Source organism: Aphelocoma coerulescens, chromosome 19, assembly GCF_041296385.1.
Source record: "Aphelocoma coerulescens isolate FSJ_1873_10779 chromosome 19, UR_Acoe_1.0, whole genome shotgun sequence".
Classification (NCBI taxonomy): domain Eukaryota; kingdom Metazoa; phylum Chordata; class Aves; order Passeriformes; family Corvidae; genus Aphelocoma; species Aphelocoma coerulescens.
Genome location: NC_091032.1, coordinates 9,790,507 through 9,817,647, shown reverse-complemented (window position 1 = coordinate 9,817,647; position 27,141 = coordinate 9,790,507). Strand labels below are relative to the sequence as shown.

Here is a 27,141-nt window from a genome sequence, read left to right as displayed (position 1 = left end):
CGCGTCCCTCTGACCGCCCGGCAGCGCCCCGCGCTCCTTCCCACAGTCACCGGAGCGGCCTTCCCCCGGTTCCGGACGGTGTTCAGCCTCCGGGGTCATCCCTGCAGCTCCTGAGGTGGCAAAGGGATGATTTTCATGGGGAAAGGGCTCTCCAGTGCCGTCTCCAGCGGCCTCCCGTGGCACTGTGGATGGCCTTGTGGACCAGGTACGGCAGGAACGGGGTCTGTGGGGGATTGGCACGGAGTTAACGAGAGAGAATCCCAGAGTGGTTTGGGTGGGAAGGAACCTGAAGGATCATCCAGTGCCACCCCTGCCATGGCAGGGACACCTCCCACTGTCCCAGGCTGCTCCCAGCCCCAATGTCCAGCTTGGCCTTGGGCACTGCCAGGGATCCAGGGGCAGCCCCAGCTGCTCTGGGCACCCTGTGCCAGGGCCTGCCCACCCTCACAGGGTAGAATTTCTTCTATTACCAACAGGATTAAAAACAGGGGCAATTATTTCCTTTTCCTTTTGCCCAGGCTCCAAGCGCATGTGAAAAATTATGGGAAAAAATTCAGAATTTGGGAGAGGCAGAGTCTGGAATGTCAATGAAATATTTAATTGCTTCTGCTAACAGGTTTTTCCTGCATCTGGGAATTAGGACTCTGGGTGGTTAATGGAAGGAATCGGCGTATGGGAATCCTCTCAGCAGCTGGTTCCTGCTGTTCCCAGGAAAGGTGGTGCATCTGCAAGGTAAAAGTGCTGTCCTGAGGCCTGCAGCTTTCCATGGACGACAGTGGCTTTGGATATTTCAGGGTTAAGGGTCTTTCTGACATGCCTCTGGCATGGGAATGAAAAACTATTTATGAGGAACGTTAACCAGTCCGTGGAGTTACAGGTTTTTCAGACCAGTATTTTAGTGATACAGCGTCTCCTGGCTGACCTGAGCTGAAGCCACAGACCTCTGATGGCTCCTGGAGGGAGCAGTGACAGGAAAAGTCTTCTTTCTGAAGTCTGCTTCAATGGTTTCCAGTTTAGCAGAGGCCTAAAGGTGCCACCACCCGATGGCTGCTCAGTGGCACATGTGAGCAGCTCTCTCAGTTCCATTCCCAACCTCTTTCCAAGCACATTTGTCACTCCAGTTGCACTCCAATAAGATCTAAATGGATAATTTGGAATGAGTTATGTGCTCACATGCTGCTACTCAGAGGTTTTAGCAAATGAGGTCATTTTCACTTGCTATTTGAAATTATTTGCTGATAATTTCTGCTTCTCTGTGCTCACCTGTGCTTCCCTGCAGCCCAGTGCGGGGTGGGAGGGAGCCCAGGCTGAGCCCCCGGTGAAACACAACAGCTCTGGGGCAGCTGTGCCTAGAAAACCCAGAGGCCACACACACGCAAAAATCAGTGGGAGCATTATCAGGCCTCTCCCTGCAGGTGAATCACGAAGTCCCGGTGGGATTTCGCGAGGCTGTTGGGTGGAGTTTTTTGTGGAATCGGTGTTTTCTGCCTCGGACACACGGTGGCGATGGAAATCACCTTTTCCTCCTCGGTAACCACACGTGTGTGTCCCCGAGCGCGGAAGGATGAAATACATCAGTTCAGTCCCAAATAACCGCTGACATTTCAAGTGGCCGAGAATCCAGAAGACTTTCTCATAAGCATTGATATTATTTGAGATGTTTATGTTTTAAAACAAGAGCAAACGGAGCCTCGAGGGCTGGAGTGTCAGTATTTTGCTTTAAAAAATTGATCTGACCTTTCTCTCTGTTCCTTGCCTGGCAGGGCATGAGTGGTGCCAGGCTTGAAGTGTCACCGACCCCCTCACCTGGGATGATCTGTCCTGTGTTTGCACTGGGGATGTCATCAGAGCCTGGGCAAGAGAGGTGGAACCTTGGCATCATGAAAGGTAAAAACATTTCCCCTGTATTTTTTTGAGTTTATTAACTTAGGCTGAACTTCCTTTCTTTTGAGAAAACAGAGTGGCATGAGTTCACAGTGCACGTGTAAGTCATGGAATGAGAGTAAATAACTGTGTCCAGTTTTGGAGCAGGACAGGTAAAGGATGTGCTTTTAACCACCCCTCCTCCAAAGCAGAATGTGGTTATGATTGAAAAATTTCAAAAAAATGCTGTTGGAAAGTGTGTCTGAAGTCTGTGAAACAATGTGTTCCTATTAAAACACAGGTTATTCCTGCCCAAACTTGAATGCCAGAATAATTTAGCTGGAAAAGGCCTCCCAGACCATCGAGTCCAACCTGGCTTGTCACCCAGCCCAGAGCACTGGGTGCCACATCCAAGCATTCCTTGGACACCTCCAGGGATGGAGACTCCACCACCGTTATTAGTTTAATTTCATGGAATCTCCTGAGCTGGAAGGGACCCACAATGATCATCCAGTCCAACTCCTGGCCCTGCACAGACTCCCCAACAATCCCTCAGTGCCCTCAGCCTCCCCTCACATGCCTTCCCCTCCAGACCCTTCACCATCTTTGTAGCCCAAAAAAGCCCCTTCCAAATCCATGCTGGATTTTTAAGCTTTATGTGTTTAACTTGTTCTTTTCCACGTGTTTGTGCCTCTCTTTGCCCTTGAATGGAAGAGTTGCTGCAGGATTTCATTGTATGAAGCAATCCCTTCCCCAGCAGTGTTTGGCCAGTGTTTGTGCCTGGATGGAAGCGCTGGGCAGGGCAGACAGGCAGAGTGCAGGTGCAGGTTTTAGCACGCCTGGAGCTCTGGGAACACCAGCCAGGATGAACTCAGCACCTGTCGTAATCCCCTGGTTTTGTAAGTTCTGTATTATTATCAGGGATTGCGACCAACCCCTCAGCAAGCCAAGCACTCCCCCTCACTTCTTCAGGAGCTGGGATTTAGCACTGGAGATGATTAACTAACACCAAAAACCTTCTCTTTTAGCTCCTTCACAAAATATTTAATCAGAGGAAGATTCTTTATGTAAAAGACACATCTCTATCTACATATTTATGTCTACAGAGGTATAAATAAAGGGTCCATGCCCAAATTTTCCAGATTTAGTCCAGGTGGATGTGAGAATAGATAGTCTGTTCCCCCAATAATTTTATTAACTACAAACCCCCAGATTGGATTTTCTGGCTGGGTAATTCTTGCTTGCAGTGGGCACACATCCCACCACGTGCTCCTGGGTCCGTGTAGTTTCCTGCAGAGTCTCACACCTTCTAACCACTGCCTTGGTGGAAATGAAATTATCTCTGGTTTGGAACAGGGGCAACTCACCGTTTCTGTCCCCGCTTCTGTGCAGATCCTTGGGGTTTTGTACCCCCTGGCACCTCCAGCAGGATCAGCCTGCATAGGTCACCAGATCCAGCAGCATTAGCATTTAAACATGTTTTACTCATTCCATTTAAATTTCAGCAATGTTTAAATAAACACAGAGTTTAAATAAAACACAAAATGTGAAACAGAGGAAGAGGGGTGGTTCTTTAAACTGTTGTCCATCAACGGAACAAGCAGCTGAAGGTCAAAGACAAGAAGCAGAGGCGCTGGCAGTGCCTGGCCCGGCTTCGCCGTGTCCTCACCACCTGTTATCAGCTCTGTGCTCCCTGCCTGTGCCAAGGCAGGGACAGGGCAGTGTCCCCGAGCCACGTGGGCACCTCGTGCACAGGCACCGGGCTGGCATCTCCTGCTCCCGTGCTCACAGGGTGGGCCGGGGGAAGGGAACACAGGGGGTCACCTGGTCCCACCTCCCTGCTCAAGGAGGGTCATCGCAGAGCACACGGCACAGGATCGCGTCCAGACCATTCTGGAACATCCCCTAGCGAGGACACTCCGCACCCTCCCTGGTCTGGGTCCTGCGCACGGTCACTGCACAGGAAAGAAGTTCTTCCTCATGTTCAGCTGGAACTTTGTGTGCATCAGTTCCTGCCTGTTTTCTCTTGTGCTGTTGCTGGGCACCACCGAGAAGAACCTGGTCCAGAAGAACCTGGTCCAGAGGAACCTGGTCCAGAAGAACCTGGTCCAGAAGAACCTGGTCCAGAGGAACCTGGTCCAGAAGAACCTGGTCCAGAGGAACCTGGTCAGAAGAACTTGGTCCAGAAGAACCTGGTCCAGAGGAACCTGGTCCGGAGGAACCTGGTCCGGAGGAACCTGGTCCAGAAGAACCTGGTCCAGAGGAACCTGGTCCATCTTGGCACCCCCGCTGTAGATACTGATGGGCATTGGCGAGGTCCCCTCGGTCACCTCTTCTGGAGGCTGAGCAGGCCCGGTCCCCTGGGCCTTCCCTCGGAGGAGCGATGCTCCCGTCCCTGGGTGCCGCTCCCTCTTGGCGCGGGCTCCCGGCGGTCCCGGGGTCGCGGGTTCGAGCCCCGGCGGGCCCGGGGGGGGCCGTGGCAGCGCCGCCCCCGCGGGAGCGCGCCCGCCCGGCGCTCAGGCCACGGGCTCCGCCCCCGCCGCGCCGCCCCATTGGTCACGCCCCCCGCCGCGGCCCGGCCGGCAGCCAATGGGAGCGGCGCGGGGCGGGGCGCGCGCGGGGCGGGGCGCGCGCGGGGCCTGACCCGAGGTAACCCCGATCACACCACCGGGGGGCGGGGCGGGGGCGGGGCCCGGCGGGGGCGGGCCCGGGGGCGGGGCCGCGCGGGGAGCGCCAGGCCGGGGGCCCGCGGCGCCTCCGCTGCACCGGCACCGTGAGGTGAGGGCGGGAGCGCGCGGGGGGGAGCGCCGGGAGCGCGCGGGGGGGCGCGCCGGGGGGAGCGCGGGGCACCGGCGGGCGGGCGGCGGCGGCGCGCGGGATGGGCGGGGCCGGGCGCGCCGGCCGTGCCGCGGGAGATGGCCGGGCCATGCCGTGCCGGGCGGGCGGGACCTGGCCGGGCGCCGCGCCGGCGGGAGGTGGCCGGGCCATGCCGCGCCGGGCCGGCGGGAGATGGCGGGATGCCGAGCCGGGTCGGGCTGAGCGGAGCCGGGCTGGGCCGAGCGGAGCCGGGGGCGGGCGGGGGTCTCCCGGCGCGGGGCCGCCCCTGCCCGCCGGAGGAGCCGCCGCCCCGTTCCCTCCCGCTACCGCGCGCTCCGTCCGGGCCAGCGCGGTCGGCGCCGCCCCCGGTGCCGCCGGTCCCGTCGCTCGCGTGGCCTCGCCGGTCCCCCCGCACCCTGGAACAACACGTGGGCGGCGGCGAGTCCGGCACCGAGCACCCCCGGGGGCTGCAGCTCCGGGGCTGGAGCCCCGGGCATCCTTCCTCCAACTCATTCTTCTGCCATCCCTGGGGGGATTTCAGGATGCTGGGGAAGAGTTTGGGTCTGGTTCTGCCGAGGGGCTGAGAGCAGCCCTGGGATGCTCAAAACCAGTGAAGTTTTAAAAGCAAATTGGCAGAGCAAACCAAATTGTTGCTCTTGCCTCTCCCTTCTCTTAAATATTCTTTTAAAAGTTTAAAATAAGAAGTACTGTGTTAGAAAGTACCCGAAGCGTGAGTGGAGTCTGTTCCAGTTTAGCAGGCAGGAAATATTCAGCAAGCTGTTTAAGTGATGCCAAATTCTCTCAAAGACAGTGGGATTTAGACAGTCTCGAGTGTTTTAGCAAACTGGGATAGCTGTAAATACAGGCTCTTATTTCGGTCTCTACAGAGGTTTAGCCTGGATAATAGGAAACAGTTTTTCCCCCAGAGGATGCTGGGCACTGCCCAGGGTCCCCAGGGAATGGCCCCGAGGCTGCCAGAGCTCCAGGAGTGTTGGGACAGCGCTGCCAGGGATGCCCAGGGTGGGATTTTTGGGGTGTCTGTGCCGGGCCAGGGGCTGGACTGGATGATGCTGGGGGTCCCTTCAAACTCAGATATCCCGTGATTCTGTGATTCTACATCCACAGGTGGAAAGTTCTAGGTAGTTGTTTTTCTCCTAATATCCAGCCTAACCCTGCCCTGGCACAGCTCCAGCCGTTCCTTCAGGTCCTGTCCTGTCACAGGGAGCAGAAATTGGAGCTGCAGCCCCCGGTGAGTGTCCCCTCAGTGTCCTCCAGCTGACTGAACCAAGTGCCCTCAGCTGCTCCTCGAGAGGCCCCTCCAGACCCTTCACCATCCTCGTGTCCCTCCTCGGGACACTCTCCACCAGCTTTGGATCTTTCTTGTACGGTGGAGCCCAAACTGCCCCCAGTAGCGCGCAGGGGACGCGGAGTTTGTGAGGAGCCTTCCCTACGGAAGCTCTCAGGGTGTTTGGTGTGTGCCAAGGCCATTTTGGGCTGGGAGTGAAGCAATGCCCAATGATTAACCAGGAGGCAGGCTCAGGTGGAGCTGGCACCGAGCTGGGCTCAGCGCTTGTGTGGGGGCATTAAAACAGCGCGGCCAGGGAGCCACGAAGGGGTGTCCAGAGCAGGAACCATCACTTCACCCTCTCCCGACCTGGAACTTCCCCCCCAGCCCTGGTATAGGTGAGCACGCTGCTGATTGTTTAATGTTCAAGAGAAGCGACTGTTTTAATTTGGTTTTAGCTTTTGTGCTCCGTTGTTTTCTGTGTTCCTCCAAGTAGGGCTGTGAGAGCACAAATCCATTTCGTCATTTTAAAGCGATTCATGTTGATCAGCAATGCCACAGCTCCCTGGGCTTTCATCAGGAGACATTTGAATACAACTAGTTTTATTGATTTTATATGCCATAGGAATGTTGTAGAAGTGTTACTCTGGTTCTTTGAAAGAGCCCACTGAAATACTGATGTTCTCTTCAGTTGTGGATTTGTCTTTGGAACAGGGTGGTTTAGAGAAAAATAAGAAACCTTAATTTCCAGCTGTCATTGTCCAAGTTTCATGCCTGGGCATATCTTACAATATTAATAGTGATTTTAAAGTGAAGCTGTGATAAAACTTCTAAAGTCTGGTATTCTTACAAGTGCATTGCACTGTCAAGACAAAGATGTGACTAATGGTAGCAGCAGAGCTGTGGAGGAGTGACGTGGGGTTTGCTTCACCTCAGGCAAAACCAGACACGGCACCTTCTGAGTCTGGGTTGCGGAGTTTTCATTGCTCGTAGCACAGACACGATTTGGGCGTTAAATGCCTGGGTAGCTGCAGAGCTGGGAGCTGGAGCTGATTTCCCTGGCAGAAGGGAGCACAGCAAGGCTCAGTCTGTGTAGATCCAGCTGTGCCTAAATGTATTTCTGCAGCTGAGCAGGCTCAGTGCTGTTACCTGTCCTTACATCTTCACAGGATCGAGCTCTCAATCCTCATCCTTCCATAAACTCCAGATTCTTCTCCGTCTCTGCAGAAGTTACCTGTTTGACAAGCTGTTGGCACCTGCAGAAGGGAATGTAGGGGCTGTGCACAGCTGAGGATCCGGATAATTTTGGGTTTTAGGGTCTAGTTCAGCATTATTATTAAGACAAACAGTTCGTGTGCAGTTGTTCATGGCACACAAACTTGTCTTGGTGCTCAGCTGAATTCAAGGTGCTTGTGTAAAAATGGAACTGTGGCAGCTGCATTTCAGAGAGCCAATACAATATGCAGAGGTGCACAGGTATAATATACACCTTTATTTGTATATATATGACATACTGCTCTATTTGTATACATATAACATACCCCGTTATTTGTATATATAACATATATATACAAATTTGTATATATAAAATATACCTGTGTTTGTAGATATAAAATAAACCTCTATACTTGTATAGATAATATAAGCATATTTTTGTCTATGTAATACACCTCTATATTTATATATAATTCACCTCTATAGCTATATATATATATAAAATGTACCTTTATATTTCTATATATACAGTATACCAGTGTACAGCCTTGTGCATTCCATTCACAGCACTGAAATCCAGAGGCTCCAGTGAGGGGATCTCTGAGAAAGTCCCTGTGTAATTTAGCCCCAGACAATACTGAAATTAATTTAAATATGAACGAGGACTCTCGGTGTGCTGAGAACAAGCCGAGCTTATCGCTCAGCCCAACGCTGATTGCACAACCCCAGCGGAACTCCTGGCTGTGGGACTGGGCTCCCAGGGCTTGGAAGTGCCTTGGGAAATGGATCTGAGTGGGGTTTCATGGGTAACAACTGATTTTTTTGGAACTGAATTGGACAAACAAGGTGTTGGAGTTAAGTTGTGTGAGCGTGGCAGTGCATGGCCTTAGGTGGATGGTTTCTCATGGAACACTTGAGTGAAACACTTTGCTTCCTGTTCCTCTGCTTCCAAAAAGAAAAAAAAAAAAGCCTTGAAACTTGCATATTAATATATTAGTTATTGAAATTAGAGAAGGTTTTTCTTCAGTGAAGCGAGGTTGAAGTTAGTTTGGCTGCATCCCAGCCTCTTCGGCACTGGTGAGTGTGCCAGCAGTAAATCTGTCTGGATGAAAGTCTTTAGGAGTGATCTGATGCCAGGATAAATACACACATAAATACTGTCTGCATCTTCATGTGCACAAACAAAATTTGATTTGTGCCATCTGCGCACCTCAGGTGAAGAAGTCTCCCTGCATGGTTTACTTTGCACATCACAGGTGGACAGAGAGACTTTCTGGTCATGCTTCCCCTCCTTCTCATCTCTACCCTCAAATAAGGGTTTTTAATGCTTTTAATGTCCATGTCAGACAGATATTTGGGGCTCTTCAGTTATAAAATGGTTAATGATGCCTCTGTCAAGTGAAGTGCCCGTGGCCCCAGGGCAACTGGAGTTTGTGGGAGGAGTGATGTCAACACAGGATTTGATCTAAATAATTCAGTCAAGTACATTCATGGCAAAAGTGCATGAGCCAGTTGGATGAGTTCTTAATTCTCGGTTACTGATGGAAAGCAGGAGTGTGGTGTTTAGGGATTGCTCTGGCTATAAATGCTTGTCTGGGCATTAAAGGCACCATCATGTCCCATTTGTGTGACACCACGGGCCAGGTTTTTGTGCTGCTCGAGAGCCGTCGCGTTCCTGTTGAGCTGATTGTGCTGTGTCCTTGTGCTTGGCGTAACGTGGCTGTGATTAGCAGGGCTGATGAGGTTTTCACTGGAATTTACTACTTGGGACTCGGCTGGAATCAGGTGCAGAAGCTGACAGAAAAGTTTTGATATGAGTGGATAGTGCTGGCACAACCCGTTGTTCCTTTTAGAATCAAAACTGGCAGGTGGGACAGTCAGGTCTCTCGGAAGATTCCAGAAGGATGGACCAGCAGGAGGTGCCACAGCTGGACTTGGGCACTGCAGGTTCAGCTCCTGGGCTAATCTGTACCTGGAGCAAGTGAACCAGTCCTTGGTGTGCCTGTGGTTTTTTTCAGGACGGTTTTGGTGGTATAAACAGGAAAACACACATGGAATATGCTTCATTATAACTCTAATGTTTGCTTCCTAATTCTTTTCTTTTCCAGTTCGTTTTGGAAGTGGCTAACTGCTCAGATTGCACGGATAACAAGAGGTTAGTGCATTTCTCATTTCCTAATGATGTGTTTCCAGCTGGGTGTAGTTGTCGTATAAATGCAGCAAAGCTGGGCAGAGCAGGGGGTATCAAATGTTTATTCCCCATCCCACCTTAGTGCTGTGGGGTGTTCCTTTGTTTTCCACATCTCTCATGGCTCTTTCTCAGTTGTAATTTTTTTTTTAATTTTGAAGAAAATGCTTTAATTCCCTGCTGGAATACTGGAATGCTCAAACCCATCCCTGGAAATGTCCAAGGCCAGGAGCAGCCTGGTCTAGTGGAAGGTGTCCTTGCCTATAGCAGGGGGTGGGATGAGATGATATTTAAGGTCCCTTCCAACCCAAACCAGTCAGGGATTCTCTGATCCTACGATTTTTGATACTCAGCGTTCCCTGCCTTTGTCTATAGGTTTTGGGTCTGATGTGTGGGCTTTTTTTAGTGTTTTTTTTTTTTTTTTTCCTTTAAGTGATTCCTGCAGCTTTGTGTAAGGTGGGAGGTTCTGCAGGTTGTGGATCTCAGAGTCCTTATGCCAACAGAGAAGTAAATGCTTAGAGCAGAACTGTTTTTGATCCCGGACTCAGGGTTCAGCTCTGACCTTTGAACGTTGCATTTCCCACCAGTGAACCTTGCTTTGTCCTCCTCTTTGTCTTCCAAGGGCAGGTATTCACCTCAGGTCTGGTTTTTCCCTTTCTTTTGGCCCTTCCAGTGTTGAGAGCCCAGTTTGTGGGAGCCATGGAGGAGTCTCCCCCAGCTGATAAAGCCCTGGACGTGAGCGCTCACTCCCGCTTCATTATTGGCTCCGTGTCAGAGGATAACTCGGAAGATGAGACCAGCTCCTTGGTGAAACTTGATCTGCTGGAGGAGAAGGAGAGGTCTTTGTCCCCTGTGTCCGTCTGCTCCGATTCCCTCTCAGACCTCGGACTTCCAAACGCTCAGGATGGCCTGGCCAGCCATATGAGGTATGGATAAGTAGTTCTCCAATCTTTCTACCCCGTCATTCCCAAAGATAATCCAAAGGTTCAGCTTTATACCCGTGTTTGGCTTCAAATGTTGTTGTTTGTTGTGCCAAGACACGCTGCAGCATTCTGTTTCTAATGACCTCTTGTATGTTTATCTGTATCAAACCCTTCAGTTTTCCTGTGGTTTTAATGAAATACTTGTGCCTAAATTCCTTAAGCAGCTTGCCTGTACTGTCTGTGTTGTCCTGGCTTTCAGAGAATGGAAATGTCTTCACTGAGATGTCTAAAGTTTTCACTTGTGTGTGGCTTTTTTGGGCCCTGTTTGTTGAGAGCAAGAACAATATTTGCTTATTTTGTCTTTGCATGGGATTTGCTGCTTTAAATGTAGCCAAAGAATTGGCAGTGGGTAGGATCAATGGCTCCATACTGGAATTTTTTGGGTTTGGATAGAGAAAATTGTGGTGGTCGTAGTAAAGATTGGAATCCTGCAATGTGGTGATGAGGCAAGATTCAATGTGATTGCTGCTGCCTGAGCTCAGGGTTGGTCTCAGGGCTGCCCCACTCCTGATTCTTTGTGAATGAGCCATGAGTTGGGCTTTGGAGGTCGTGGTATTTCCTTGTTGAAAGGCTCCTTTATTTTTAGGTGTTGCAGATTTGCATTCCACTAGTGGGATGTGCCTGTTGGATTTTCCTGTTGTACTCTGGGCACTTTTCATGTACAGATCACAGCTTCTTGGTCAGTCAGTCTCCCACGTGTCCTTCGTTTGCCCTATTCCAGGAGGTCTGCTCTTTCTGCCTGTGCCATCCCTTTCCAGGAACACCCAGGACAGTGTAAATCCCACTCCAGTTTCTACTGGATAATCCCCCACTACCTTTGCTTTGTTGCTTTTGAAGGAATGCTTGATTGCAGACAGATTTACTGACCAGCAGTAGATATTTACACAACCAGCTAATCCTTGTTCTTGTGTTTTACTGGTTTCTTTGCTTGTGCAGATTAAGGAATTGTAATCTCTCCTTTTTTTGGTGGTTCCCTCCCCCCTTCAGGGAGAAGCCTCTGGGAACACACAGAACCAAACCCCTCAGGTTGGGGCAGAAGGGGGATGCTGGTCTGTACTTGACAGCGCTGTCATGGTCAGGCTGCTGGGCACGTTCAGCCAGCTGGCACTTGCACAACTGATGTAAAACCTTAAAGCAAATTTACAGAGGGTTACCTTTCCAGAGCCTGCCAGTTGTCATGGTTTGGCAGCACAAAAGGTGATTTTGAAGCAGGAAACTGTAACTATATATGTTTTAGGAACAGAAGAAATTGGATGAGCACCTAACCACGAGTGTGTGAATGGACAACAGCAGAGCAAGAAACTTCCAGGACAGTGCCTGGCACCAGAGAGGCTCAGTGCAATAGGTGTGCAACCTTGGGCACCTCTGTTGTAACCTGCTTACTTTGGCAGTCACTTTGGGGAGCTCTTGCCTTTTGAGTTAAATTGGAGAGAAATGCCAATTCAAATAAAAAAGTTACAGCATTATAGGCTGTTTTTCTAAGATAAACTCAGATGAGTTGAAGTACTTTTCAGGATGGTTGTCCCTTTCATCAGAAGATTTCTAAATCATGTTTACAGATGGAGAAACTGAGACAAAGACAACAGCAAAGACAAGTTCAACAACTTGCCTGGAGTCACTCTGTGACAGTCAGTTAATGGAACAGAGGTGCTCTTGCTTCCAGCTTCCTTTTGGTGACCACAAAGGTACCACACTTGGTAAAGTGATGAAGGTAAATTCGCAGGGAGCTCTGTACGCTTTGGCCAGCGGGTCACACAAGGTGCAGGTCCAAGGGAGCATATCTTTTGGAAGAAGTTGCCAAAAATCTTTCCATTTGCTGGTTATTTTCCCACAGGATAAAACCAGAGATGGCTCGTGTTTGAGGTGAGGGGCTTTGCTGCAGAGCAGTTCTCAGGGAACAATTACGATTAAAACGCAGGATTTACTCAGCTGCCAAAGGGTTTGTGAGGGCACCTTATTGATCTTGTGAGGTGTTTATGCTCTTGGTAAAGACACTCTTGCTGGGACAGGTTGTGCACTATGGGCTCTCCTGCTGCTGGAGATCCACGGAGACCTTCAGCTGTGCCAGCTGGCTGCTGCTCTGGAGGGTTGAGAAAGCCACGCTCTGAGAATGAACCTTGAATTGCTGTGTGGAACATCGGCGCTTAAAAACTGGTGTGTGGGGACAGGAACCACACAGAGTGAGTGTTCAGAGGGTCTTTGCTGCATTTTGCACATTTAAATAATAAAACCAAGCCTGCAATTTTTTCCTTTTTATTGTCTGTGTTGTCTCTGGGTTCAAAAGTTTCCATCAGCACTTCCAACCAGTCCTGCTAGGATACAGTTTTCCTCCTATTGTCGTGAGCTGTTAAAGAGTTGCTATGTTCCTTTCTGAAGTTTTGGTGGTGGATTCAGTAACTCCTCCCTAAATGCCACTTGGAAAGTACTTTGGGCCCATCTGTTTTGTTTAATAAATTGTTCTTGATTACTGCTAAATTTAATTTCTAGCTTCCAAGATGGTATCTTGTATCAAATTCTTGTTTAAAATAGAACAAAACCTGGATGTCTTCTGGTATTTGTACATCAGGGCTCTGGTTTCATAAGCAATGACATGGGTGTACAGAGTCACCTGACAATCCACTTGTATCAGCTGAAAGCCAAATTTTTGGATGGAGTTCAACTGTTATCTCATATGAAGCCCACAGAGTTTGTCCCTTTGCTCCTAACACTGGTTGGACTTCTCAGTGTATTGTCTCAATAAGTTATGGAGATGCTTAAGCAGAACTAATCATCTACTAAAGGAAATTTGGACAAATTCCTCAATTTTAGCCTGGACAGTAGTGGTTGAGTGTGCCCAGCCTGGCACTGGGACAAGGTGCCTGCTTAGAAACCAGCCCTAGAGTGACTGCATAGAGTCCTGAACGTAATGAAAGATCCTTTTGAGCCTCTTCTGAATCTAAAAAAACTCCTTTCCAGCCCAGCAGTTTGTGGTTGGGAGGTTGCACTGTGCAGCATTGATCCTGTGAAATCATTGGTGCTGCTGTGGTTTCACCCCAGCTGTGGGCAGGGGGGTACAAATGTGCTGTGGGGTCTGCGGGGCTGCTGCCGCCTCCGGGGCTGCTCCAGCTGCACCACAAAGGATTTCTCCTTTGCTGCATGGAGTCCTTGCTGCTCCAGGCTGTCTGCAGGGTCCTGCTGTGGGGCCTGATCCTCCTCTGGCTCTGCCTCTGCTGCTGAGGGTTCTGTGTAGGGTGACTTGTGTGGAAGGAACACCTTTCTCTATCCCAACCTGGCCTCGGATGCTTCCAGGGATGGGGCAGCCACAGCTGCTCTGGGCACCCTGTGCCAGGCCCCCAGCACCCTCACAGGGAAGAATTTCTGCCTGATTTCTAATCTAAACCTGCCCTTCTTCAGCTTAAGGCCAGGAACTTCATCCACCTGGAGGGAAAAGTTAGTTTCCTCCTCTCTCTGTTGAAAGAAGACGAGGTGGTTTGGACTCGTGGCTGTGCCTGGTTGTACTGATAACGTGGGAATTACAGCTCCTTCCTTCTCTGAAAGCTGCTCTGCTTCCTGAACAAACACACCGTAAAGATTTCTCCTCTGCATACCTCTCAGAAGCCGTATTCTTATTTTGGTGTTGTTTCACTCCCTTTAACCTCAGTTAGCAAAGTCCTCTCTAAATTCGGTCATTTGTTGGGAGATTTTGCAGAGATTCCCTGGCTGAGATACCACAGCGTGACAATGTCTCCCACATCCTTTTAAGATAACAAATCTCTTACTTTGGGGAAATTTAATGTGAAACTCCCCCACCTACCCCCTAACTCTGGTTTAAAAAGGTCCATTCTCGTGTTCCTGCAGATCAGATCTGTTCAACACTTGAACTTTGTCAAAGAGCACGGCAGGGCTCCCTGCCAGGGACTTCAACTCTCTGGTGCAGAACTATCTTGTGCTATTGTTGTTGTTGTTGTTGTTCACTTTTATCTTGGTGCCAGGGCTTGACCTGGAGAGTGTGGGGCTGGTTGCTGCTCCAGGAACACGTGGAATTTTGTACTTCATGAGGATATAAAAGTAAAGTTCTTTCGGTACCTTGTGGGTTTAGGAACTGGAGTATGGATATCAATTTGATTTAAACGTGGCTGTTTATTTGGATTGATGTTTGGGTTCACTGGGTATTTTGAGTGTCAGGGTGTTGCTTTTGGACTTGGAATGAACCTCAGTGATTTGGGTGGTGAACCCTGAGAACAGTCCAATTCCAAAAGCATCCGGCACGGCAGAGAAACAGCCAGGTGTGTGGTTAGCAAAAGGAATGCCTGGAAAACTGTTGGCACTTGGTTATTTGGGAGGAATCCTGGCAAACCATTTGGGCTCTGTGAAAATTCCTGCTTTAGGCCAAGGACCTGCCTGGACTGATGCTGGAATTCTGTGTTAGCATGGAACAGAAGTTATCTACCAGAGAGGGCTGTTTTTTTTCTGTGCTGCATCCTGTATTTAATTTCCTGAAATCCTGGGGCTCAATTCATTCTCAGAGCTGAGTCAAATTTCATTTGTTTTGATCTCTAGGTGAAGCCCTGGTTTTGACAGAGTCTGTGTTCAAGCCAATTCTGGCTCTTTAAAACATGGGCAAAACTGTCTTTGACTCCAGTGCCTGTTACCTGAGGCATGGGGAGCCATTTATTCCAGCTGTGGAATTCTGCATCCCTTGCTGGACAGCATTTCTGCTTGTTCCTTCCCTCTGCCTTCATGTGAAATAGGATGCAAGGGCAGAGCTAAAAGTGGAGCAGATTTCAGGGAGGCTTCAGCTGCCTGAGTCTTATCACCCGGATCGAATACGTGTTCTCATCGTATTTACAAAACATAGAATGGATGGGGAGAGCTGCCCTTTCCACACCCTTCCCAGGCCAGATCCAGAGGGAAACAATCCCCAACCCTTTCTCTGGGGAGAGAGTGTGTGTGTGTGTGCTGCAGTCTGCTCCAGGCTGCCTTCCACACCAGGCAGCTCATGCATCCCTGCCTTTGGAATACACGGCGACGTCACCCACAGCCCCTGGCATGTGGCAGTGCTGGGATCAGTGCCGGCTCCTGGCTGGGATGTGCCTCAGGTACGTGTCCCGAAGGAATGGCTTTTCCTTGGAGGCTGCAAGAGAGGAGCAGGTGCAGCCTCTCCCTTTGTCTGACAGCGGCCTGGGCGCCGAGGAGGGGGTGGATTCCCTGGGGTAGCGGGGTTTGAGGAGCACTGCCTGCAGGAAATGGGCTTTGTGCAGCGTGTGTGTGTTGGATGGGCAGCCCTGAGTCAGTGACACATCCTGGTGGAGCTTATTTCTGTAGGGATGCTGCAGCAAATTGTGGCCATTGATTTCTCAGCAGTGAATTCAGCTGGCAGAAGTGAGTATTTTTAACCAATGCCGAAGCTGCTCTTCTGGGTTTGCTCCTCCAGCAGCAAATCGTGGCCATTTCTCTCACAGCAGTGGATTCAGCTGGTGGAAGGCACAGGGAATATTTTTAACAGTGCTGCATCAAGCTGTCTGCAGATTTGTTTCCTTGCAGCCACAACGGGCAGAACCTGCTTGCATTTGGGGCTGCGGGTGGGGTTTTTGGGAATGAATTAAATGGGGGATTTGTGGGGTACCTGATGATTGGGCAGTTTGAGTTGTTCTTCCAAGAGGAATAAAGGCTGGCAAGTGAAAGGCGTTGAGTTCTGGGGTAGATCCATCACGTTGGGGTGCTCCTGTTCATTAAACTCCGCTCTCTGCCTGGGGTCTCTTGGCTCTGGTGAGGTTTGTGTGGCAGACTGTCGCTGTCCCTCTTCCCTCCCGGTCCCTGGATGTGCCTGGAGCTGGCAGCACATGGCCCTGCTGCTGCCCTCACCATGTCACCTGTCCTGGCCTCAGCCCCCTGGCCCTGCAGGGAGGTTACCTCCCATCACCAGGTTCACGTGGTGCTTCTCCCCTGGACACTTGCTCTTTTTTTGAGTGATCCCCTCATGGCTGGCTGCATTTTGGGATTCTGTGCCCCAAATCAAAGCTGTGCTGCCTGGCTGTGGCCCTATGCCAGGACAGACCCAAATATCCCCAAATTTAAAAATTTTCAGCTGCTGTGCCTAGTTCCAGTACAGGTTTTACCATCAGGGCACTGCTGCAGTCACTGCCCTTCCTTATCCTGTCTCTACCCCCAAATTTGCAATTTATGTCTTTGTGTGTGCAGGGCCAGGAGCTGGACTTTGATAATCCTTGTGGATCCCTTCCAGCTCAGGATATTCCACGATTCTGGTACTGAGTAAACATTATTCCTTCCTCCAGTGATGTTACTGGACCCTGCCATGCTGTAGCACTTTGCTTGTGAGGATATTTATTCTTCCAGCACGTGGAGTGATCTCATCTCCATCTTATAGGTGGGAAACAGGCACAGAAAACTGAAGTGACGTGTCCAGGGTCTCCCAGCTCCCAGGCTGGTGTCCGGTTTGATCTGCCAGCTCTGTCACACTGTGTCTGCATGCCTGCACAAGCTGCCTCTGACATTCCTCTCTGCAGCCCTGGAAACGCTGTCCCTGTCACCTCCCCGCCCCTCCTGAAAACCCCAGATTAAATCCTACAAATGGACTGAATTCGTGGGGTCGCAGAGCCCTGGCAGAGCCCGCGGCTGGGGATGCGCTCACCTGCTGCTGGAGCAGAATCCCTGTGGGTGCTGCATCCCTGTGGATGCTGGTGGAGGATGTGGGGAGCTGTGCACCCCGTTCCCAGTGTGCCCCCAGTTCCGGAGCTCATCCCGGGTTCCCATGGCTCGGAGCAGCCGCTGTGCAGCCGGGGCCAGCGTTAAAGCTCGTTACGTAACCTGTGGCTGCTCCTCTCCCTCTCCTGATCATCTGCTCTCCTCCGAGTGACGGGAGGGAGGCTGGTCCCCCTCCCTGCTGCGTCACGGGAAGGGTGACACGGCCGTGGGGGGAGCCAGGGAGAAAGGTTAAGAGATTCAGGGCAGTCAGGAAGTGTCTCTGCTTGAAGGAAAAACCGCGTGAGGCTCTTTGCAGCTTCTCCTTGAGCTGCAGAATTGGCAAAATTTAAGAGCTGCAGCTGCAGAGAGGAGCCGTAAGGGAGCCTGAAATCCATTAATTCCTGCGCTCAGCATGGAGGATTCTGCAGAGCAGAGTCAGGAGATGAGGTACCACATGCTGCAAAGGTAAGAATCACAGACCTGCCTGTCTCCTCCTGCCTGGGCTCTGTGCTGGAGATGCTCACTGAGCTTTTGGTGTTCATTTTATCCTCTGGAGCCTCACAGAGCCTGTGGGCTCTCTGTGCGTGCAGGCTCTGGACAAAGATGCCAGGATGCAGCTCAGCTGGGGGATCAGGGTTGTTCAAGTCGGAGGTTCTGCACAACTTCTACCCACTGTGAGCTCTGAAGGATGGAAGGGTATTTTGAAAATTCCTCCATCACAAGATGTGGCAGTTGTGAGCATGTGGTTGATAGGGATGACAGTCACTAACTCAGCATTTATTCTGTTTTGTTTAGAGCTCTGTGCTGTCTTCCTTGCTGCCCAGCTTCTACCTCATTTTACCCTGCAAAAAACCCCCAACTCTTCTGTTTTGATTACAATGTGCAGCCTGTGATTATTGATAAATAAGCTTAATGTTCTTGGTATGCTCACAAATCAAACTGTACTTGTTTATAAACAGGTGTTTGTTGCTTTCTGGATGATGAACCTCAGGCTCTGTTGACATTTTGCCTGTAGCAGTATCTTTGTGTGTAGTAACTTCTTGGTGGGACAGTTCATATTTAAACATGTTTACAAATTCTCACCTCAGGATTTTTACCTCTCCCTCTTTTTGTTGAGAGTGCTCTCAATAAACTGGCAGTACATAAACCTCTCTCACTCCTTGGGCTCTGCTCCTTTCTTGCCAGGAAGACTCTGGACTCCCTACATGCACAAATTTAGTAGAAATTCAACCTTAACTACACATTTGCTCTCTTTCTTGCCTGTTGGCTCCTGTCCTTGTATTCCCAGGTTGAGTTCACAGGAGCATGTGAACTTTTGCTCACAGGGACACATTCTAAGTTCAGTGACAATGCCTGGAAGAAGGGAAAGTACAAGGGGGTGAACCTGTGCACACACAGCTTGTTCTTTGCCTTCCTCTGCTGTTCTGATATCTGTCAGCTCCCTGCTCTTCTCTGAGATAAGTTACTCCAGCCATTTCTGTGTCCATCCCACTTCCCAGTGGAATTACTCAATGGAGCAGCCGTTCAGCAGCTGATTAGGCCAGAGGTTCCACCCAGAGAGCTGCTGGGCACAGATCTGCCAGTGACCAGCACCGACCCCTTGGTGCTCTGGGGGCTTTCTAAAGCTCTGAGCTGAGCTTCCCAATCTTCACTCCTACAGAAGGGGTTCTGTGATCCTGCCAGTGGCAGGGTAAGGGCTTCCCCCTGTTCCTGGGGAGAGAAACTTAGTGAAAGCACAGTAAATACAGAGCAGAGAGGAGAAGCTTCAGGGCCTGTGAAATCAAAAGTGTCTCATTAATTCCCAGTCGTGCTGCACCATGGCAGGCACTCGGGGTGAGGAGCAGCTCTGTGCTTTCCCGTGGAATTTCCTCTCACAGTTTCAGCTTTGTAAACTTCAGCAAATCAAAGCCAAAGGGTGATCTATCCCTGTGTTGTTGCTGGGGAAGCTGAAGCAGGAGGAGGGGAAGTGACTGTGCCATTCCCACACAGAAGGGCTGTGGCAGGACACAGGGTTGGTCTTGGCAGGCACAAAATTGGCTTTCTGTGTTTGCAGTGGGAGTAACGTGATTAATTTGTCCTGTGGCTCTCAGAGCTTTTGAGGAAGATATTGAAGACTGGGTAGTGGAAAACTCTTGGAAAATGATTTCCGTAGCTGGTCTGAGTCTCTCATTTGCACCTGCAGATAAATTTGCTGTGCTTCCCAAGAGGATTTCCTTACGGAGTCTGATCTTTGGAGCTTGTTTTGCCAAAGCCAGAAATCACTGCTCTTTCCAGCTTATCTAGATGGATTGAAAGCAATCTGGTGGAGCATTGTTGTTCTGCATGGGGCAGCAACGTTTTTTTACCTATTTATATTGTGGCATAGCTGGAATTTTTCCAGATAACCTGGATTTTGCGTGGAAATAACTGAAAAGTAGTTTAAAAGGAGACATCCATATAAAACTGAGGACCAGGCCATGTGGGTCTGGAGGCAAGGAGGGATTCTGGTTGTCTGCTTGGGGAATGTGGTCAAAGAGAACTTCCAAATTATTCACACCTTTCTTTAATGGTGTGCAGCTGCACTGACAGGTTGTTTCTGTCTCCCCCCATTTCCTCAGGCCCAGCATGTCTGGTTTGCACCTTGTCAAGCAAGGCCGGGACAGGAAGAAGGTGGATGTGCAGCGGGATTTCACCGTGGCTTCTCCAGCAGAATTTGTTACTCGTTTTGGAGGGAATAAAGTCATTGAAAAGGTAAATTCCTGACCTTTTTGAGCATATTACAGCTCCTCTCCGGAGCTGTGACTTGTCTCTCTGTAAGGCTGTACATGCAGGTGTCAAATTACTGATATTCCTGAGCCTGGAAATTGTATTTCTGCCTGGAATCATTGTGTTTCCTTTTTCTATGTGGTAAATAAACATCTCATTATTTTAGCTTAACGTAGTGAGGAAAAAAATGTGAGCGAGCCAGAACACTTCTGCTGATACAGAAGGATTTATAGACTGATATAACAAAAGTAGACTGGAAAAACACTAAGAAATGTATTTAAAAATAAATAATGATTTGATTTGAGTCGTTCTGCTCTTTAATCCAACCAAGGCATTACACATTAAAATTTTATGGTGAAACAAGAGCTGCTTTCTGAATTGACAGATGGGCCACGAACTGGATGAAACTGCACAGCCCAAAACTGGGCAAGGAGTCTGCAGGGGTAAAAACCTGCTTTCATGATTGTTTATTGTTTTGTGCTATTGAGACTCTATTTCATCCTAGCTTCTAATGCACCCAGGTCCTGATAGCAAATAATGGCATTGCAGCAGTGAAGTGCATGAGGTCCATCCGGCGCTGGTCCTACGAGATGTTCCGCAACGAGAGGGCCATCAGGTTCGTGGTCATGGTCACTCCTGAGGACCTGAAAGCCAATGCAGGTGAGTTGGAGAGCTGGGGAAGGGTCACAGCCTCTTCCTTGCACAGCCCTGGGGATGCAGGAAGTGGAGTGTCCACCTGATCTGTCAGTAATGGGATGTTCTGGAGCAGATCAGCGCTTCCCAGAGAGTCAGCCCTGTGAGGAGCAGGCTGGGGGGGGCTCAGCCTGGGGAAAAGGAGAATTTTAGACCAAGTCTGTTGTTAGATTTGCAGCCTAAATGGGACTTCCTCTGTGTTTGCAGAGTACATTAAAATGGCAGATCACTACGTGCCCGTCCCAGGAGGACCCAACAACAACAACTATGCAAACGTGGAGCTCATCCTCGATATTGCCAAGAGGATTCCAGTGCAGGTGAGAAGTGTCACCGACACTGAGCAATCTTCTCTCCTTCAGTAAGGAGTTGTGCCTGGGGAACAAGGCAGGACAAAGAAACTGAAATTCCAAACCTGTACTAGCACCCAAAGGCAACACATGTGACAGTGCAGTGGCTGTCCCAGGATGAATATCTGCAGGACAGGGAGGTTCCCTGCAGCCCTGCACTTCCCTACACCCAGCTCCTCCTCAGCAGGTTGCTGCAGCAGCCTGCTTGCACTCGTCTGCAAGGTGCAAGTCATCCTTTTAACTCAGCACCCCTGTAGCTCAGAGGCTGCTCTGGCTCCTGGGTGTTCTGAGGCTGTTTTCCGTGAGGAAAAAAAAAGACATGGAGTGTTTGCATGTGTCTGTTTCTGCTCACTTGCTTGTTTTATTCAAACAAAGAGCAAACTGTGTTCTTTTCTCCTGCAGGCTGTGTGGGCTGGCTGGGGCCATGCATCAGAGAACCCAAAACTGCCAGAACTTCTCCACAAAAATGGGATTGCTTTCATGGGTGAGGAGATGGACGGCTCATGTAATGTCTAGTCCTTGTCTGAAGATGGGGGTGTTTAGGGAGGTAGAAAATCCTGAGTCCAAGAGAGAGCCTTGAAGAATGGTCTGCAGTGCAAGATGGATTATCTGTTCTTTGCAGTAGTTCTTGTATGGAAGAAGGGGAAAGTTCTCCAAAATAGCCTTTAATATTGAGATAAAAAGCCAGAAAAGATTCCTGTTGAACAAGATTGTTTCAAAGCTGAATGTCCCTGTTCTCATTTGAAGAGGGTTCAGTTTTATGGGAAGAGTGGAGTTCTTCCCAAATCAGACTTCTGGACATTGCCCTAATGTTCTGATATCCCTTGTTTCTCTCTCATGCATTGTCTTTGCTCTTTACAGGTCCTCCCAGCCAAGCCATGTGGGCCTTAGGAGATAAAATTGCTTCTTCCATCGTGGCTCAGACTGCTGGCATTCCAACTCTTCCTTGGAGTGGCAGTGGTAAGAAGGAAATTGTTTATCAAGATCATGTTAATCTTTTTTTCCTTCAAGATGTCTAATTTTTAGAAGCTCCGTGCTCAAAAGTGTGTTCCAGGAGATGTTCCATCTGTTCCAGGTTTCACATTAGTGCTGTTTGCCCACCACACCAGTGAGATGCCTTGGAAGCAATTCCATTAGTGATGGAATGAGCATGGAGATGGTGGGAGAAGCTGGCAGCACGCAGAGGAGGACAGGGAGGAGGGGTTGGGAGGAGAAGTGAGGAAACATGGAAGAGGCTGTTTCCTAGAGTGCAGCTGATGCTCACAGGCTCACCTGGTACACCCAGGGCTTGGAGACTCCTGCTCTAATTGAAGGTTTTCCTGCCCATGGCAGGGCCTTGGAACAAGATGATCTTTAAAGTCCCTTCCAACCCAAACCATTCCATGACTCTGTGTAGTCTTGGAGCCCATTCTCTACTTCCTTGGAAGCCCTCTGCAGTTTCAAAACACTGTAAATAACCTGCTTCTCACAGATAAATGGAGGAGGAGATAATGGGTTGGATGAAAACACTTGCTCCCCAGAAATCAGGAATGTCTGTTTACATTCTGCATTCTCCCTTCTCTAAGCGCTCCCAGCCTGGTTCCTTTTGTCACCCCTGTCCTGCACGTGGCTTCTCACAGCCTGGCAGCACAAGGAGCTCAGAGGGTGATGTTTGTGTTTCAGGTCTTCGAGTGGACTGGCAGGAAAATGATCTCCAGAAGCGAATCCTGAATGTTCCTCAGGAGCTCTACGAGAAGGGCTACGTGAAGGACGCGGACGATGGACTGCGGGTGGGTCTGGGGAGGTCTTTGAGGGGTCAGAGGGCTGGGTTGAGCTTTCTCCTCATGGGAGCACAAACTGGAACCAGACTGCAGCCCCAGAGCTGGGTCTTGGAAATTGGGAAGTGATCATTCACAAATCTTTGGCCCCAGCCTGCAGAATTAGGTGAGGATTAGCAGGCAGAGGCACGGTATGGGACCAAGGTTGTGTTGCATTAAAAGCTGTCATCTGGTTTTTGTTCAGTGCAGGAGGAAGGTGTTTTTAATAAAGACCCACAACCTCACACTTGACTCTGTCTTTTAAGTTTCTCCTTGAGGAAGATTTTTAGAATAGGAAATATTCCTGGCACAGTACAGGATTGGGAGTTTTTCTTTGTGAAGAGCAGGAGTGGAGTGTGTGACTTTTCCATGTTTGCCAGCTTAATGATTTTCTGTATTATACAAAAGCTTTTCTGTGAGTTTGTAGATTTAATGGCATTGAAGCACTGACAAAGATTTTGTGGTCACTTGGAGAGGTCAGAGTTCTCTGTAATCACAAAATCCCTGCTGATTTTTCCATCTACAGGCACCCTCTCCAACTGGGATATTTGGTTTCTATCCCATTGATTGCTAAATAAGAGTCAGACATGGAGGCTTGGATGTGAATCAGCAGGGAAATAATGATCCTTTCACTGGATTCTGCTGCCTTTCTGTACTTACCCTGTTGTTCTGCCCATCTTGCCAGGCTGCTGAGGAGGTTGGCTACCCTGTCATGATCAAGGCTTCTGAAGGAGGAGGAGGGAAAGGAATCAGGAAAGTTAACAATGCAGATGACTTCCCCAGTCTGTTCAGACAGGTGACTTTTCCCACTGGTTGGTGCTGCCTTGTTCTAAATGTTCGGGCTGGGTGGTTCTGAGACACTCTGTCGATAATAGATCTTACAAAAGATGCTCTGCCTGTTCATTCTATCCCTGCTGTAGGTTCAAACTGAAGTCCCAGGCTCTCCCATCTTTGTGATGAGGCTGGCCAAGCAGTCCAGGCACCTGGAGGTGCAGATCCTGGCAGACCAGTATGGCAATGCCATCTCCCTCTTCGGCCGGGACTGCTCCGTGCAGCGCCGGCACCAGAAGATCATCGAGGAAGCTCCAGCATCTATTGCAACCTCAGCAGTGTTTGAGCACATGGAACAGGTGAGAGTGGCTCTGCAGCTTCCCTTCCCCTGGCCGAGCTCCAGAGACAGGCAGGGCTTTGTATTTTTATTTTACATCACCCAGGGTTTTGCATTGTTGAATGTTTTAAAGGAGCAATATAGGGTTGTGTGTCTCGAACTGCTTAGTGTGGGCAGCCACTCACATTTCCAGAGTGAGTCTCCCCAGAGCTCCCTTCTAAGCTGTGTGCCCTCCAAAAAGGGGAGGGAAGTGTGTTTTAAATGTGTGTTACCATATTAAAGGCAAGCTGCAGGAGTTGTAGGAGTTGCCTAATCATGAGTGTTGCAAATATTTGCTTCAAACTCTGCCTTCTGTAAACTGTAAATTGAATGGGTTGGGAATCAAAACCCCTGTGCCACAGGCTTTTCTCTGAGCAGTTTTTGGATGCTTCAGAATGCCAGCAAAAATCTGAAGTGGGTGTGGTGGGTGAACAGAGAGAGCACAGGTAACTGGCAATGAAATATTCCTTTTTCCCGTGTCCCAGTGTGCAGTGAAGCTCGCCAAAATGGTGGGATACGTGAGTGCAGGCACTGTGGAGTACCTGTACAGCCAGGATGGCAGCTTCTACTTCCTGGAGCTGAACCCACGCCTGCAGGTGGAGCATCCCTGCACGGAGATGGTGGCAGATGTCAACCTGCCAGCAGCGCAGCTCCAGGTGAGCACACAAAATTGAGTTTCTCATCTTTCAGTAGGTTCAGCAGTTGTTTGAGGTTCCCCAAAGCCACAAGGGCATCCCTCAGAGATCGTGTAGAGAGCTGCTGTTGGATGTGCTGCGGCTTGTCAGTCCCTTGTGTGTCCCCCCAAACTCCTGGCCCCCAACTTTGCAGCAGTGGGTGGATGCCACAGTCCCCTCGCACCTCATTAAGGCTCTGTGTGCTTTTCTACTTCCTTTTTGAACTCTATCTATAGAAAGGCCCCAATGAACAGGGCAAGTGGGATTTTGCTGCATGAGGATGCAGCCTGCAGCTGGTTCTGCAGGTTGCTCTCCCCACAGTTTCTAATTGCAAAATTCCACAGTTTCCTATAAACAATTAGGGCCCTTCTGTCTCACTGGGACCTCAGTATATTTTTAACAGGCCTAATGCGTGCCCATCCTCAGCTGACCTGGCACTGTCAGCTTTCCCTGGAGCCGCAATCAGTCAATGGAAAATACTGGCTGAAGGGCTTAAGGGGGATATTACACTGAGCTCAGTTGTCCTGGGAAATTGGAATATTCAAGTCTGTGAGGAGAGAAACTTAGGGGTGGGGTTTTTTGAATACTTTTTTTTTTTTTCTCCTTAGATTGCCATGGGGGTCCCCCTGCACAGGATCAAGGATATCCGAATGATGTATGGAGTTTCTCCATGGGGAGACACAACCATTGATTTTGAGAACTCAGCCCATGTCCCCAGTCCCCGTGGCCACGTCATCGCTGCCCGGATCACCAGTGAGAATCCTGACGAGGTGAGGCTTCAACTTCTGTGCTTGCTGCTCACCGTGGGCTTTACAGGCTCAGTCCCTGCTGCTGCTGCAAATTTTGGCAGCAAATTTAAAAGATTCTTCCCTTACCTAACTTAGACTCTGCTTAGACACAGCCTGAACTAGTTTTACAGCACAAAGAGGTGTTCTCAAAGCCTTCAGAACCCTAATTCTGGATTATTCGCCTTTTCTTTAGGGTGTAGAGCAGTGTCTGTCTGTCTTTGCAGGGATTTAAGCCCAGTTCTGGCACGGTTCAGGAGCTGAATTTCCGCAGCAATAAGAACGTCTGGGGCTATTTCAGTGTTGCTGCTGCAGGAGGCCTCCATGAATTTGCTGATTCCCAGTTTGGTCACTGCTTCTCCTGGGGAGAGAACCGTGAAGAAGCCATCTCGTAAGTCAGAGATGTGGGAGAGCCTTGGGAATTGCTTGGGTTTTTCTTCTTTGATCCAAAGTGCCATGGCAAAACAAGGCTCCTTACCTCTAGGAGTTTTAAGAGAAATTTCCCTGTCTTTATCTAGTTTTTCATTTCATGGTCAGGCTTCTCATCCTGTCTTGCTTTGCAATTCCACTGTGTTGCACCTACATTTCTGCACTTCTTGCTTAATTTTCTTTCTTTTTTTTTTTCCTTTCTGTTTCATCCCTGCCTTGTACACCTGCTGCTGGGGTATGATACAGCTACCACAGTGTGAAAGTCCCTCTTTAAAGCATCCAGGTGAAGGCTTCCAACAGGAAAAACATTGCTAACCTGACTTACCAACGCTTCAGGATGGTTTGTAAACCATGGAGTGTCCTCTGTGGTGTGGGATTTTAAAGCATCTGGTCCTAAGGCCAGATGACCTGTCATCCACGTTTTTCATCCAGAGCCTTTCCCCAGTTCCACTCTGGGTGGGGTGGACACCACGTCTGTCTGTCTGTTGTACACCCCTGACACGTGGTAGGGGCCTGGGTGAAGATAGCAGGGGCAACTCCTGATCCCACTGAGCTGCTCTTCTTCACAGCAGCAGCAGGCTGAAGGAAATCAATATTGTCCCATTCCCAAACATTCCTGCAGGATCCTGCTCCACTGCCTGTGCTCTTCTGCTCTGTCCTTCAGGTGCTTTTCTGTCTGGAGCTGCCAGCTTGCCTGCTACCATTAGTATGGGATAGATAACAGGGCTTCTTTCCCCTTCCAGAAACATGGTGGTGGCTCTGAAGGAGCTGTCCATCCGAGGGGACTTCAGAACCACTGTGGAATACTTGATTAAACTGCTGGAGACAGAGAGCTTCCAGCAGAACCGCATCGACACGGGCTGGCTGGACCGGCTCATCGCCGAGAAAGTGCAGGTGCAGCTGCTCCCCTTGCAGGAACACGGATGGGAATGAGCAGGGGAAGGGGTTGGGTGCCTGCTGGTGCAAAGGGGTTTAGGAGTGGTGAACGTCCACTTAATGAATAAACATTTTCACTGGCATTACTTCTTACGTGTATCGAAATCCCACGTCATCCCTGTTGGGGAAAGTTGGTCTTAGAGTTGTCCAGAAAAGAATTGAGAGCAGTGTTATGTTTGGAATCTGGGACAGACGACAGTGGGAATGTTGCTGGAACCTCAAGATTTGATCCAGGCAGAAGAAAATGTAGTTTTAAGGAGTTACAGAAACAATGGCTTCTATGGAGAGTTCACATGGCTGCTACACCAGCTTAATTTTAAAGAGAGGTTGGCCATGAACCAAAAATAGAGCTGAGGCTGGTGATTCTTCTAGCTGGGTGTTCAGATTGGGCTGGAGCTGGAGGAGGTGTGACTGTGTCTGTCCCCTGTTTTAGGCTGAGAGGCCTGACACCATGCTGGGGGTGGTGTGTGGAGCTCTGCACGTGGCTGACGTGAGCCTCCGGAACAGCGTCTCCAACTTCCTGCACTCCCTGGAAAGGTAAAAGTGCCAGCTCC

General features: G+C 49.8%; 1 protein-coding gene across 7 annotated transcripts in view; it reads left to right on the top strand.

Annotated features, from left to right (window-relative positions):
* The first annotated feature begins 4,591 nt into the window (after positions 1 to 4,591).
* Positions 4,592 to 27,141, top strand: part of ACACA (acetyl-CoA carboxylase alpha) — a 99,576-nt gene continuing 77,026 nt past the window's right edge. For 2 of the 7 annotated variants that reach the window (XM_069033517.1, XM_069033516.1), the window contains exons 1-16: positions 7,671 to 8,965; positions 9,289 to 9,335; positions 10,042 to 10,294; positions 19,633 to 19,765; positions 20,302 to 20,440; positions 20,681 to 20,790; positions 21,223 to 21,304; positions 21,682 to 21,780; positions 22,483 to 22,589; positions 23,302 to 23,412; positions 23,537 to 23,746; positions 24,249 to 24,419; positions 25,046 to 25,207; positions 25,450 to 25,613; positions 26,395 to 26,545; positions 27,021 to 27,124. In XM_069033517.1, the coding sequence (XP_068889618.1) occupies positions 8,919 to 8,965; positions 9,289 to 9,335; positions 10,042 to 10,294; positions 19,633 to 19,765; positions 20,302 to 20,440; positions 20,681 to 20,790; positions 21,223 to 21,304; positions 21,682 to 21,780; positions 22,483 to 22,589; positions 23,302 to 23,412; positions 23,537 to 23,746; positions 24,249 to 24,419; positions 25,046 to 25,207; positions 25,450 to 25,613; positions 26,395 to 26,545; positions 27,021 to 27,124 (2,090 nt within the window). In that variant the 5' untranslated portion in view covers positions 7,671 to 8,918. Of the gene's footprint in view, positions 4,642 to 5,839; positions 5,930 to 6,211; positions 6,364 to 7,670; positions 8,966 to 9,288; positions 9,336 to 10,041; positions 10,295 to 19,632; positions 19,766 to 20,301; positions 20,441 to 20,680; positions 20,791 to 21,222; positions 21,305 to 21,681; positions 21,781 to 22,482; positions 22,590 to 23,301; positions 23,413 to 23,536; positions 23,747 to 24,248; positions 24,420 to 25,045; positions 25,208 to 25,449; positions 25,614 to 26,394; positions 26,546 to 27,020; positions 27,125 to 27,141 lie in introns of those variants that run through there. The other 5 variants (XM_069033519.1, XM_069033518.1, XM_069033522.1 and 2 more) reach the window with 4 other exon arrangements.